General features: G+C 51.5%; 1 protein-coding gene across 1 annotated transcript; it reads right to left on the bottom strand.

Annotated features, from left to right (window-relative positions):
• Positions 1 to 7,458: 7,458 nt before the first annotated feature.
• On the bottom strand, positions 7,459 to 11,789 carry SELPLG (selectin P ligand). The gene is made up of 2 exons (XM_032228904.1): positions 10,784 to 11,789; positions 7,459 to 9,738 (listed from the first exon to the last, which is right to left on the bottom strand). Exon 2 carries the CDS (start codon positions 9,404 to 9,406, stop codon positions 8,444 to 8,446), a length of 963 nt encoding a protein of 320 aa, XP_032084795.1. The 5' UTR covers positions 9,407 to 9,738; positions 10,784 to 11,789; the 3' UTR covers positions 7,459 to 8,443.
• Positions 11,790 to 12,601: the final 812 nt, after the last annotated feature.

The raw sequence follows: 12,601 nt of genomic DNA, 5'->3' as shown, positions 1-12,601 counted from the left end.
CTTGCTTTGGAGACACACACACCCCACCCTCACTACAATTTCTGGGTCTTGGAAGGAGCAGGGAGGGTCTGCCTTCTTGCAACCTCTTCTTCTCCCAAACGGACGAAGCCGCAGGGAACTTTCGGGCACCAAGGCAAAGCCTCAGAGCAGCGATGGCAAACCTTTTCGGCACCAAGTGCCCAAACCGGAACACATGTGCATGGACATGTGTGTGTGTGTGTGTGTGTGTGTGTGTGTGTGTGTGTGTGGTGGGGTGCCGGAAATACAGTTGCCTAGGGCGTGCATGCTTGTTTTGGGGGCATTTTTAGATGTTTTCCAGGCCATTTTCAAGCCATTTTTCAGCCCGAAAACAGCCCGAAAAATGGCTCGTTTTTGACCACTTTACAGGCAGTTTTCAGTCCGTTTTTCAACGCTTCGGTGTCTGTGAAGATCAGCTGGCCAGAGAAAGGCATGTATCCATCAGAAACCAGAAGAGCAGCTGGCGATGGCGGACATGCCCAGAGAGTGGGCTCTGTCTGCCACCTCTGGCACCCGTGCCACCAGGTTAACCATCACGGCCTCAGAGGGTGGATCCGGCGTTGAGCACAGGCATTGGCGGGCGTTTGGAGGCCTATCCGGGGCCTGAGCCCACCCCAGGCAGGTGAAGGAAAGAGTCCGTGGGGCGGATGAGGCTTGGGAAAGAGCCAAGGTGGCACAGTGGTTAGGGTGCAGTACTGCAGGCCACTTCAGCTGACTGCTATCTGCAGTTCGGCAGTTCAAATCTCACCGGCTCAAGGTTGACTCAGCCTTCCATCCTTCCGAGGTGGGTGAAATGAGGACCCGGACTGTTGTTGGGGGCGATATGCTGACTCTGTAACCCGCTTAGAGAGGGCTGGAAGCCCTATGAAGCGGTATGTAAGTCTAACTGCTATTGCTATTGTCAGTCTGGAGCCTGGATGGTTAGAAGGGGCCAAGGGTGCAAAACAGGGAAGGCAGTGCTGGCTTTGCAGGTGGGGGCCAGCTCAGTGAACACAACACACACACGCACACACGATCCTCTTTCTTTGGAAGTGGGCTGCAGCAAGGGAGCCTCCTGGCTGAAGTTCAAAGGACAGTCAGTCCAGGAGAGCCCGCCTTGGCCTTGTGGGATCCTCTGATGTGTCTGAGGCTGGCTCTGCAAGGCTTCATTGTGGCCGCCCAGGGACCCACCCGTGCCCCCAAAACGCCCACCTCGAGGGAGGAGTCCTCTCCCCCAAACCGCTCCATTCCCCAGAGCAATTTAGCTTCTGCGGAGCCTCGAGACTTTGCACGTGGCGATGAAGCTGGAGGTGGAAGGGCCCCTGGCTGTGCCGGAGGAAAATCACTTGAGGGGGGGAACTGCAGGTCCTTTTCCCCACCCTAGGAGACAGCAGGGCCTGTCCTCCATGAGGGACGGCAACTTGCAGTGCCCGGAAGAGTGCAAATGAAGAGCCCAGGACTGTCTGCATAGGGACACATCCTGGCTGGGGAGTCAGGGGAGAAAGGCAGGTGCCCAGACTTTCTTTGGGGCATTCCCAGCATCGCCTCTTCAGACGAGACTTCTTGCCAGCTCTCAAATTCCCACCCCAGTTTGCGTGCAAATCGGCTCCATCATGAACCACCAGGTGGAAATCCCCCCCACCCCCAACCACAGCTGACGCCTGGCCTTTCTCTGCTTGGAGTTTTCACTGGCAAAAATCCTGTAACAGCTCCGTCCATCGCTGGGCGGGAAGAGATGCCACAGCCGGCTTTCCCTGGCAGCAGAGCAGCTGAGAGCTGATTCATCCAGACGGAATGAGCGTTGACATCCCCCACTGGGAGGTCAGGCGGGAATGAGCCTCCGATGGGTAAATCCGAAAGGAAGGAAGGAATGGAGAGGGGGCAAAGGGGTGCCAGGGTCACAGCCATGGGGAAAGGGTTCCGGTTCTCCTTTGGATGCCCTGGCACTGGGTGCCCCCACTCAGTGTCAACAGAGGAAGGGCGGGCAGATTCTAGGCAGGGCTGAATGGGCGAGGGAGCCCAGGCGTGACCCGTCAAAACCGCGGTCGACTAAAGCGCGCCCGACGAAAGCGCGTATGTGACGTCATCAGCAGCGCGACAAATAAAATTAAAAATAAATTAAATTAAAATTAAATTAAAGCAAGCCGATTCACATAAAGGTAAGGGTTAGGTTTAGGGTTAGGTTAAGGGTTAGCGTTAGGTTTAGCGTTAGGTTAAGGGTTAGGTTTAGGGTTAGGTTAAGGGTTAGGCTTAGGGTTAGGGTTAGGTTTGGGGGGGTTAGGGTAAGGTTTTCGCTTTAATTTTAAATTTACCGCTCACAGCGCAATGTTTTCGTCGCGCTGTGATGACGTCACGTACGCGCTTTCATCGAGCGCGCTTTAGTCTACCACGGTTTTGTGGTGGAACCAGCCCAGGACCCAGAGAAGGACGATTGGCAACAGAAGCACTGGCACTCTGGCAGATCCACTCCTTCCAAGGGAGACTTATTTGGAGAAAGCGTGCCCACGGAGGGCATCAATAGCAATAGCAATAGCAGTTAGACTTATATACCGCTTCATAGGGCTTTCAGCCCTCTCTAAGCGGTTTACAGAGTCAGCATATCGCCCCCAACAATCCGGGTCCTCATTTCACCCACCTCGGAAGGATGGAAGGCTGAGTCAACCTTGAGCCGGTGAGATTTGAACTGCCGAACTGCAGATAGCAGTCAGCTGAAGTGGCCTGCAGTGCTGCATTTAACCACTGCGCCACCTCGGCATCAGGAGGGGCACAGAGGGTTAAAGGAAGCCGCGGGTGGGATCAGAACACTAATAGACTAATTCAGGTGCCTCTGCTCAGGGTGGCACTGTGGAGGGTGGACGTTTCCTTCTTGAATCGCCGTTTCCCATTTCTCTCCTTTACCCTTTTGTTGGCACCGGCTACCTCTGCGAAGGGAAGTGCCCCACTGAGATAAATGCCTGGAAAATGGTGCCCGCTTGTGACTGTGCCTCAAGGGGAAGAAAATGCAAAATGCCAGGGTAAAGCAAATTCTTCTTTTTAAATAATGGGTGCTGATCCTCAGGGAGTCCTCCTCTCCTTTTGCGGTGGCGCATCTGGGCCTTTTCCCCAAGCTCTCCTCTGCCAATTCCCACACTCTCGGCGGTTCACAGAAAGGGGCACCAGCCCCTGAGATGCTCCAGAGGGAGGCCAGCGAGACCCATACGCCCTCTTTACAAAGCGGACTCTGTGCCAGCACTAATGGGGGGGTTTAGGCTGGAGCACATCTGGTTTGAATTGCAGAGCAGGGATAAATCAACAGCAGGAAAGGAAGGGAGGAGACAGGAGCTGCCGAGGGAAACATGGGACATGGAGCCCAGTGGGATCCTTGGATTGTCAAGACAGAGCAAAGGCTCGCAACTGCAACGGCAGTCAGTATTTGGGGCAAAGAGAGCAGGCAGGCAGGCAGGAGGAGGCTGTTGATGGGCTTTCCCGGACAGGCAGTGGATCAAATTCCAGGGATTTATGACGGTTAGATTCCCCCCATGCCAGCCCCTTGCCAACTTTGCTCCAGCTGGGAATAACACCGGAAGGCCATTCCTGCAGGTTTCGGTCCTACAGATGACTAGGTCCTCATTGCCGAGGTGGCGCAGTAGATAGAGTGCAGTATTGCAGGCCACTTTAGCTGAACTGCTATCTGCAGTTCAGCGGTTCTAATCTCACCGGCTCAAGGTTGGCTCAGCCTTCCATCCTTCCGAGGTGGGTGAAATGAGGACCCGGATTGTTGTTGGGGGCAATATGCTGACTCTGTAAACCGCTTAGAGAGGGCTGAAAGCCCTATGAAGCGGTATATAAGTCTAACTGCTATTGCTATTGCAATCTATCTATCTATCTATCTATCTATCTATCTATCTATCTATCTATCTATCTACCTACCTACCTCTATATCTCTGTCTGTCTGTCTGTCTGTCTGTCTATCTATCTATCTATCTATCTATCTATCTATCTATCTATCTATCTATCTATCTATCTATCTATCTATCTATCTATCTATCTATGGATTGTTGGGGGCGATATGCTGACTCTGTAAACCGCTTAGAGAGGGCTGAAAGTTCTATGAAGCGGTATATAAGTCTAACTGCTATTGCTATTGCATTCAGCCCAGTGTCCAACGTGCACCTAATCTGATGCACACTTGATGCGTTTTGTGTGCATCCACATCTATAGATGCATCCAGCTTAAAATATATTAACATCTGCAATATGAATAAATAGGATATAAATAGGGATTGAGAGACCAATCAAAGTGATGCTGGACTTTTGGCTGCGTCTGATGGTCTTCCTGTAGTGGCAACAAGGAGCGTTGCTATTTACTTTATTGTTGGTCCAAGGAAGCTTTGCGTGTTCTTCAAAAGCTTCTCCCAAAATGTTAGTAGTCGAGGAGGCATCACAACCCTCAGGAGCACTTTCAGTCTGGGAAGCCACAGCCTGGTGATGCAAAATCTGAGCAACCCATCTGGGAATCTTTCCGTGCTTACAAAATATATATTTACCTTGTCCTTTAAAAAACAATAATTGGAATATATTAAAAAATCCAGACGTGGATGAGACACATGGCATTTCTAACAAGTTTGCAAGTGAAGGGTTATGCCCAGGACAGAGGCAAGGCAAAGAAGAGAATTGCACAATAAAAGATTTGCCTGTAAAAACCTCTGAGCATTTCTCAATCCAAGCCAAAAACCTTCCAATCTCTGATGGCACAACAGGAAAAAAAAAAACGTTTGCAGTACGACCTTCTGGAGTCGGTCAGCACAGATGAATATTCCAGTTTTGCAGGATTCTATTCCAAACCAACAACTCATCAGGAGCCAAAAGTCCTTTTCTTCATCAAATCTAATCCAGAGTTTTAAAAGCTGGCCGAAAAGGGTGGCTCCAGAAAGCCTAATTGCAGGAAGCAATTATCAATTGAATAAATAAATAAAATTAAGGCCAAGATCTGGATGGCCAGGAAAAAGCCTTGCAGGCCAAAAGCTACAGAAAGAGGAGAGGAATACAGAGAATTCTTGACTTACAACCCAAAATGCATGTTGCTGGGTGAGAAATTTGTTAAGTGAATTTTGCCCCGTTTTACGACTTTTCTTGCCACATTCAGTGAATCACTGCAGTTGTTAAGTTAGAAACACGGTTGTTAAAGGAATCCAGCTTCCCCATTGATTTTGCTTGCCAGAATGTCAGAAAAAGGAACCAGGTGACCCCAGGACTCTTCCACGGTCCTCCCTCCCTCCTTTCCTTCCCTCCTTCCCTTCCTTCCTCCCTTCCTTCTTTCCTCCCTCCCTTCCCTCCCCTTCCTTCTTTCCTCTCTCCCTTCCCTCTCCTTCCTTCTACCCTTCCTCCCTCCCTTCTTTTCTTCCTCCCTCCCTTCCTTCTTTCCTCCCTCCCTTCCCTCTCCTTCCTTCTACCCTTCCTCCCTCCCTTCTTTTCTTCCTCCCTCCCTTCCTTCTTTCCTCCCTCCCTTCCCTCTCCTTCCTTCTACCCTTCCTCCCTCCCTTCTTTTCTTCCTCCCTCCCTTCCTTCTTTCCTCTCTCCCTTCCCTCTTCTTCCCTCCACCCTTCCTCCCTCCCTTTTCTTCCTCCCTCCCTTCCTTCTTTCCTCCCTCCCTTCCCTCTCCTTCCTTCTACCCTTCCTCCCTCCCTTCTTTTCTTCCTCCCTCTCTTCCTTCTTTCCTCTCTCCCTTCCCTCTTCTTCCCTACACCCTTCCTCCCTTCCTTCTTTCCTCCCTCCCTTCCCTCTCCTTCCTTCTACCCTTCCTCCCTCCCTTCTTTTCTTCCTCCCTCCCTCCCTTCTTTCCTCTCTCCCTTCCCTCTCCTTCCCTCCACCCTTCCTCCCTCTCTTCCTCCCTCCCTTCTTTCTTTCCTTCCTCCCTCTCTCCCTCCCCTCTCTTTCCTTCTTTCCTCCATTTTCACCCTTCCTCCCTCCCTCCCTTCCTAGCTTCCTTCCTCCCTTCCTTGGGCGGGGGGGGGGGGATGGGACTCTTTTGAAAGCTGCAGTTTTCTCTCTCCCTGAAAGCAGCTTCTGCCCCTCTGGGCATCTGGCAGAATCGAGACCCTGCCTTAACCGCAGCAGCCGAGACCTTCCTGGGGGGAGGGGAGGGGGGGCTCTGCAAAGGCCGTTTCCGTCCCAGGTTTGCATCAGAGGCAGGCCTGGCCCCGCGTGAGTCATCTCCAAGGGCCCAACGACATCTTTTCCTCTCGGGCTGATGTTGCAAGATTCCCAGCAGAGAAGCATCTTGAAAAAGGAACAAGCAGAGCTTTTCTTTAGAAAATCTGCCCATCTCTAACGCTAAAAGGTTCGGCCATTGCTTTGAACTCAGGGGCCTGTTGGCGTCAATGCTCGCTCTCCCACACAGAGGAGGAACCTCTAGAGCAGTAGTTCCCAAACTTGGCAACTTTAAGACTTGTGGACTTCAACTCCCAGAATTCTCCAGCCAGCAGAGCTCTGCTGGCTGGAGAATTCTGGGAGTTGAAGTCCACAAGTCTTAAAAGTTGCCAAGTTTGGGAACCACTGCTCTAGAGAGCTTCTTCAGAACCTGCAGTTTCCTTTTCTGCAATGAAGGGAAACTAATCCTGTTCGTTTAGGCACCCATTTTCCGCTCTGTTTTAGTGAGAAGTCCACAGACAACCCATCTGCGATTTTGGCGACATTTTATTTCCGTCTTTTTCTGAATGTTCTCACTTAATTCATACTGTTTTTACAAGTCCTTATTTTCTTTGCCTACGATGGTCTCCAATGTGTTTAATTGATCATCCCTACTAGCACAGTTAAAGTTTTAAAAAAAAAATGCATCTCAAATTGAGGAACCAGCTAGTGAAAAACGAAGGACTTTTCTGTAAAACAAGTCCTACTAAATGCCAAAAAAAAAAGAGTTTGTGGCAAGCAGGTGGTGCCCATCGGAGAGTCTGGGGGATGAGGAAGAGAAATCGAAAACTATGAAGCAGGAACAGGAAACAAGGAGAAAGTGGAGGGTGGGTGAGGAGGGGCTGAGCAGTTTGTCAGGGGACGATGGAATCGGAGTCCATGGGATGGGCCTTCCCTGCAGCCTGAGTTGGTGTGGTTAGACCAGGAGTCGGCAACCTTAAACACGCAAAGATCCACAAAGGTCCTAACCGGAAGCCCCCCGTTCAATTCTGGAGCCAACCGGAAGTCCGGTTCCCCCACCATAGAGTCTCCTCCTAGCCCGGCGTCCTTTTCCCCCTACCTGTCCTAACCGAAAGCCCTATCAATGGTGGAGCCGACCGGAAGTCTGGTTCCCCCACCATAGAGTCTCCTCCTAGCACGGCGTCCTTTTCTCCCTACCTGTCCTAACCGAAAGCCCTATCAATGGTGGAGCCGACCGGAAGTCCGGTTCCCCCACCATAGAGTCTCCTCCTAGCACGGCGTCCCTTTCCCCCTACCTGTCCTAACCGAAAGCCCTATCAATGGTGGAGCCGACCAGCGACAGGGAGCCGCAGCAGAGGGATGAAAGAGCCACATGCGGCTCCAGAGCCACAGGTTGCTGCCCCCTGGGTTAGACAAATACTTGAGGTGGGATAAGATTGGTTTCCTCACTAATGGAGATAAGAATGAAACAGCAATGGGGAAGAAAAGAGGAGGGGAGGGGAGGGGAGAAACATTCCCTTTATGTTTTGTTGCAAAACTGGAAGAGAGAAGAGAACATTTAAATTGAGGTGAGAGCAAAATCAAGCCAGCCCACAAGGAGCCCGGAATAGGGAAACGGGACTTTATCGTTTCTGAACCTCCCACAAGAGGACCCGGGATGAGCCCAGAATACGATGTTTTCTGCAACAGCTGATTGGTTCCAGGGATGCTACTGACCACTGTTGCATTTCAAAACATTTAATCATTTTTAAAGGTGGATTACCTAAGACCGCCGCCCCCCCCTCCAGTCAACCCAATTTCAAACACAACCCCATCTCAAAGACACTCTAGAAATCTTAGTTCTGTCGTGAAATGCAAAAAAAGCAGAAATGTGTAGACATGTTCTGAGATTTCAAGGTTCAGTTATTACTTTCTAGACATGATGGTTTCAAAAAAGGAAATGAAATGGCAGAGGCCTCGCTGAGTAAGATCTGCAAAGTCTGGGGAAGCACGGAGGATCTCAGCCTTGAGTTCCCGGGAGGAAACTAAGTAAAAATCTAACTAAAAAAATAATAATTTACACATTTCAGAAGGGCCCCTTTCCAGACACCTGATCTGCAGGTTGCTAAATCTTGTTTTCAACAAACCACAATAGTTCTCCAAGAAACAAGAGTTTGAAGAGCAGAAACGTTGGGTTTCTATAGCAAATGGATGAGTCAGTTCAAGGGGCCCACCCAGATGAAAAGATAAGGACGTACCACAGATATAGTTCAGGTGACACTCTTGGAGAAGACCAAGAGATGAGCCAAAGTTGTCTTTAGCACCAAGAAAGCGCACTATTAATGCTCTGGGAGGAAGCTGTTCAGAGTTAAGTTGTCCGCGTCCGTCTCAGATGCGGTCTCCCCGAGAAGATGTACCCGCTTCACTTTGGGCCTCCTCCTCCTCTCCTCTTCCTCCTCCTCCTCCTTTTCGGCAGATAGCAGGGACGAGATACACACCATCTCGGTGTGGTTGGCCTGGCCCAGTCGGTAGGCTCTCTTCTGACGCCACAGCACGATGGCCAGGACGCCGGAGCACACAATGAAGATGGCGGCCACCAAAGCCAGCAGAAGGATGGCCAGCAAACACTTTCCAATCAGAAGGCTGGCGTCATCGGCGAGAGGAGACGTCCCTTGGGTGGTGGCTGAGGAACCTGATGTGGTAAGACGCAAGCTTCGTCTTGGGGACCTTGTTGAAAAAGCCAAGGAGGTCGACTCCATTTCATCCAGCCAGCCGTATTTCGGTGTTTTATGGGGCTCGGATGTACCTGTGACAAGGAAAGGTTTTGCCCTTGGATTTAGGCCTGACCTACCTGAGTCCAAGCTGGGCTTCTGGGTGGCCGTGGAAAACTCCGTGTCCTCCACCAAAGTCTGAGATGTGGATGAGATTTCATCCAGATGTGGTGGCATTGCAGATGTAGCTGCTGTGAGAGGAAGTTTCATTTTCGACTTTGTGCCTGGCCTAGGTGTGTTGGGGATGAGCTTCTGGATAGCTGTGGAAAACCTCGAATCATCCATCAGATCCTGAGAGGACACAGTAGACAGATCGTCCGAGAAGGCCAAAGTGGGTGTGACCTTTTTCAACGAAGAACGGAAGAGGCCTTCCTGTCCTTTGGAGGAAGGCCCAGTAGTCTCAAGTTTTTTCTCCAATGTCGGGGTGGAAACAGGCTCCTGAGAGGGTTTGGAGGTGACTTCAACCAGCCATGACCACACTGTGGTCGTTTTCGGGGGAAGACTTCGGAGGTTTGCTTTTTGCCAGCACATTTTTTGGAGAACCTTTGGATGCAATTTTGGTCACGATCTCCGTGGGGAAGGAGGTGGCCTCTTCCCTGAGAGGCTCCGTGGAGACGCCTGGAGCTGTTGGAAGGGCAGGAGGCTCCTTGGCATGCTTCTTCTCTGGATCCCGTCTTCCTTGATGGGGCAACGGAGAGGATCCGTTACTTCCCTCAGCTGCTGTTTCAACTTTGAATCATCCACGTTGGCAGGAGTCGCCACGTTCTTCGTGCCGGTGCCATCTTGGATACTCTTGAAATCACCGACAGGAGGAAGCTTGAGAGAATCACTGGCCACGAAGGTCCACCAGGAAGCCATGTTGCCTGATGCAGGAGTGGGAGAGAGGAAAGACGCAGGTCATCAGGTGTCCACTGCAAATAATCAACCTCTATTTCTTTCCTTCACGAAAGCCTCTCTAGCCCAGCTAAGACACCATGGAAGAAGGGGGCTCGACCCCAATGTATCTAGGGTAGGAAAAAGTCTTTTATCGAAATGGGCCCTGGTGTAAACTTAAAGGAGGCCAGAGAAGTGAGCGCTTGGGCTACACCTTCCCCCATAGTTTCAAGATCCTCATTTACGAGAGCAGCTTTTCTTGCTTGGGTCAAGAGAGATGCTCACCAGAGAGAAGGATCAGTCATATCAATAGTTACATTAAACCCCCACGGGGATGTTTGGTGGCAGCCTTGTACACAGATGACGGACAGAACACGTAAGGAAGCCTCAACAGACAGCTCAGGATCTCAACTTTCTGGAGCGGGACTGACTCAAAGTTTCCTACGGGTTTACCACAAGTTGCAATCCAGCCTTGCAATCTTTTCAGAGATGTGGTTGTGCCCGTTTACTGACTTCCATGGTGCCCCACAGCACCCAAAAAAGCGAGCAAGCGGCTGCCACCAATTGGGATCTTCAGAACTTTTAAGTTGTATCTCAAAGCAACAAGTTCTTTGCATAGATCCACGCACGGGAGCAGCGCAGTGAAGTTGGCTTGCTTATCTTCACGAAGTCAGAGGGCCCAGAGCAACTTTCCACCAGCCCCATCTCTGGGAACGAAGTTCTGGATCAGACCTTCAGCAAACCCTGTTTGCCTCCAGGAGCCTAATCCTCACCAGAACCTGAGGCTGCTTCTACTCCCCATCATCCACCGCTAACTACAATGTCCTACTCTTGAGGGGCTCCCCCACAGCGAGACAGCTCAGCTACCCCCCCAAAGGAAACGTCGCCAGGAACGTAAAGAGCCGCTTGGTTCAACTGCAGGAGAAGACCTCAGGAACCACTCTTAGCACAGGATCTTCTAGCAGCCCGGTTCTCCTAGCCCAACTCCAAGAAAGAGACGCCAAGAGATTCCACTCTGGCTTAAGCCCGTCTTACCTGCTGCGAGAGGAAACAGGAACCCTGTGTCAGAGCAGCATGAGAATGCGAAATCAGAAGCAGCAGTTTGGAGGACACATGATGCAGCTTCCTTTGTGGGGGAGAGGAAGGAGGCCGTGCGTATGGGTGGCAGAAGAAGAGCTGTGGTTAGAAGGCTTCGCACCGGATCAGGGCTTAGGAGGGGAGGCGGTTCTGGGGTTGATTTCTCTGCTTTGAGGAGGTGCACTACCAGCTGAGGTTCGGTGGGAAGTATCTGGATGGCGACACCTCTCTTCACAGAGGTCGAGGCTCAGCCCAAGGCAGCCTAAGGCCAGATGCCTGCTTGAGGCCTCCAAGGGCCACCACTGTGTAGTGTCCAATTGGTCAGAATAAACCTGGACGTTTCTGTGTTCTGTTCCAGTGGCCGAGATATCATAGCGACGGGCCAGTCTTGGGTGTAAGGAGAGAAACTCGGCTGGGTAAGACATGCAAGGGTCTCGGGGTGAGGGGCAAAGCCGTGGGGATACTCCAGGCATTTGGTAGGTGCAAGTAGGGCAAGCATCAGCTTTACACACAGAAGGGCTGTGAAATTGGCCTGCAACTCGTTCAGCCGTGCCGGCCTTGCGAACCGCTGCAGAACTCCTGAATTGGGAGAGGAGGGTTGGGATTTCTTGCCACGCCTGGAAGGGAAACAGATGCGTCACCCACCAAGTATCACTTCATACAAAGGAGGCTCAGGTGTGCAATTTTTTGCAGGACCAATTTCTTTTGCCTTGACAGGTGAGGCAGTCTCACCTCGGCCGGTTTTCCTGGAAAGTAAGCCCACCGAGTTCCTATGCCTCTTCCAGGAGGACAGAATGAGATCTTCTTCCAAGAGGGTTTCCACACCGGCTCTCTGCCAATTCTTCTCCTGCTCTCTTTACAGCGTGTTCTGTCGCCGACACCACTTCGCTCAAAAAGACCACAAGGTCATACCTCTGGCTCTCCCGTGACCCGACAAAAGCACGAACGTCATAAGCGCGCCGACACCGCGGTGCTGAAACCGCGATGTCAAAAGCGCGCCGACAACAGCGCGCCGACAAAAAGCGCGCCGACAGAAGCACGATTTAATTTAAGGTAAGATTTACGGTTAGGTTTAGGGTTAGGTTTAGGGTTACGTTACAGCGCGCTTCTGTCGGCGCGCTTTTGTCGGCGCGCTTTAGGGCTAATTCGTCGCTCATTCGTCGCGCGGTTTTGTCACCGCGCTTTAAACACCGCGGTTTAGTCAGGCGCGCTTTTGTTGTGCGCGCATTTGTGGTGGAACCGGCTCTCCTACCTACCTGAGCCCTTTTAGCAATGCCGTTTTTTTCAAAATTTGATTTATGAATGTCTGCAGGACATAGGGGGATTCCCCTCCTCCACAAAGCGTGGAAAATGAGTTGCAATCACACCTTCTAAGTGTTCGGTTCAGGACAAATTTGGGGTGCTGATCCAGCCCTCGTGCAGTCTGTCCCGTCCCCCCACAGCCCTGGATCTTCTCCAGGTTAAGTGCTCTGCACTCCCAAATGAATGAAAAACCACCACCACCATCTCCTTTCTCGCCCAGGCGTCTTGCCATTGGCCCTTGGCGCCTCAAATCTGGCTGCACCGCCTGCACCCTCTTGGTCGGATTTTTCCGACCTCGGAGAACCTTTCCCCACAGCCATCGTCCCCACATCCTCCAGGCTCAGGGAGTGGTTCAAGGAAGGGGAGCTCCAACCAACTCAACCTGAAGGGGCGAGCTGGTTTCATGCAGGGCGGGAGGCCAACAAGAGACCCGGTTGGATCGATTTGACCCACGTTGGCCCGACTTACTCAAAA

This window comes from Thamnophis elegans, chromosome 13 (assembly GCF_009769535.1).
Source record: "Thamnophis elegans isolate rThaEle1 chromosome 13, rThaEle1.pri, whole genome shotgun sequence".
Taxonomy (NCBI): Eukaryota; Metazoa; Chordata; class Lepidosauria; order Squamata; family Colubridae; genus Thamnophis; species Thamnophis elegans.
Note: the sequence above shows the minus strand (reverse complement) of the source record. Positions and strands in the feature narration are given on the sequence as shown.

Excerpts from the sequence above, each read along its gene's own strand:
- SELPLG (XM_032228904.1), bottom strand. The coding sequence starts at position 9,406 with ATGTGCTGGCAAAAAGCAAACCTCCGAAGTCTTCCCCCGAAAACGACC.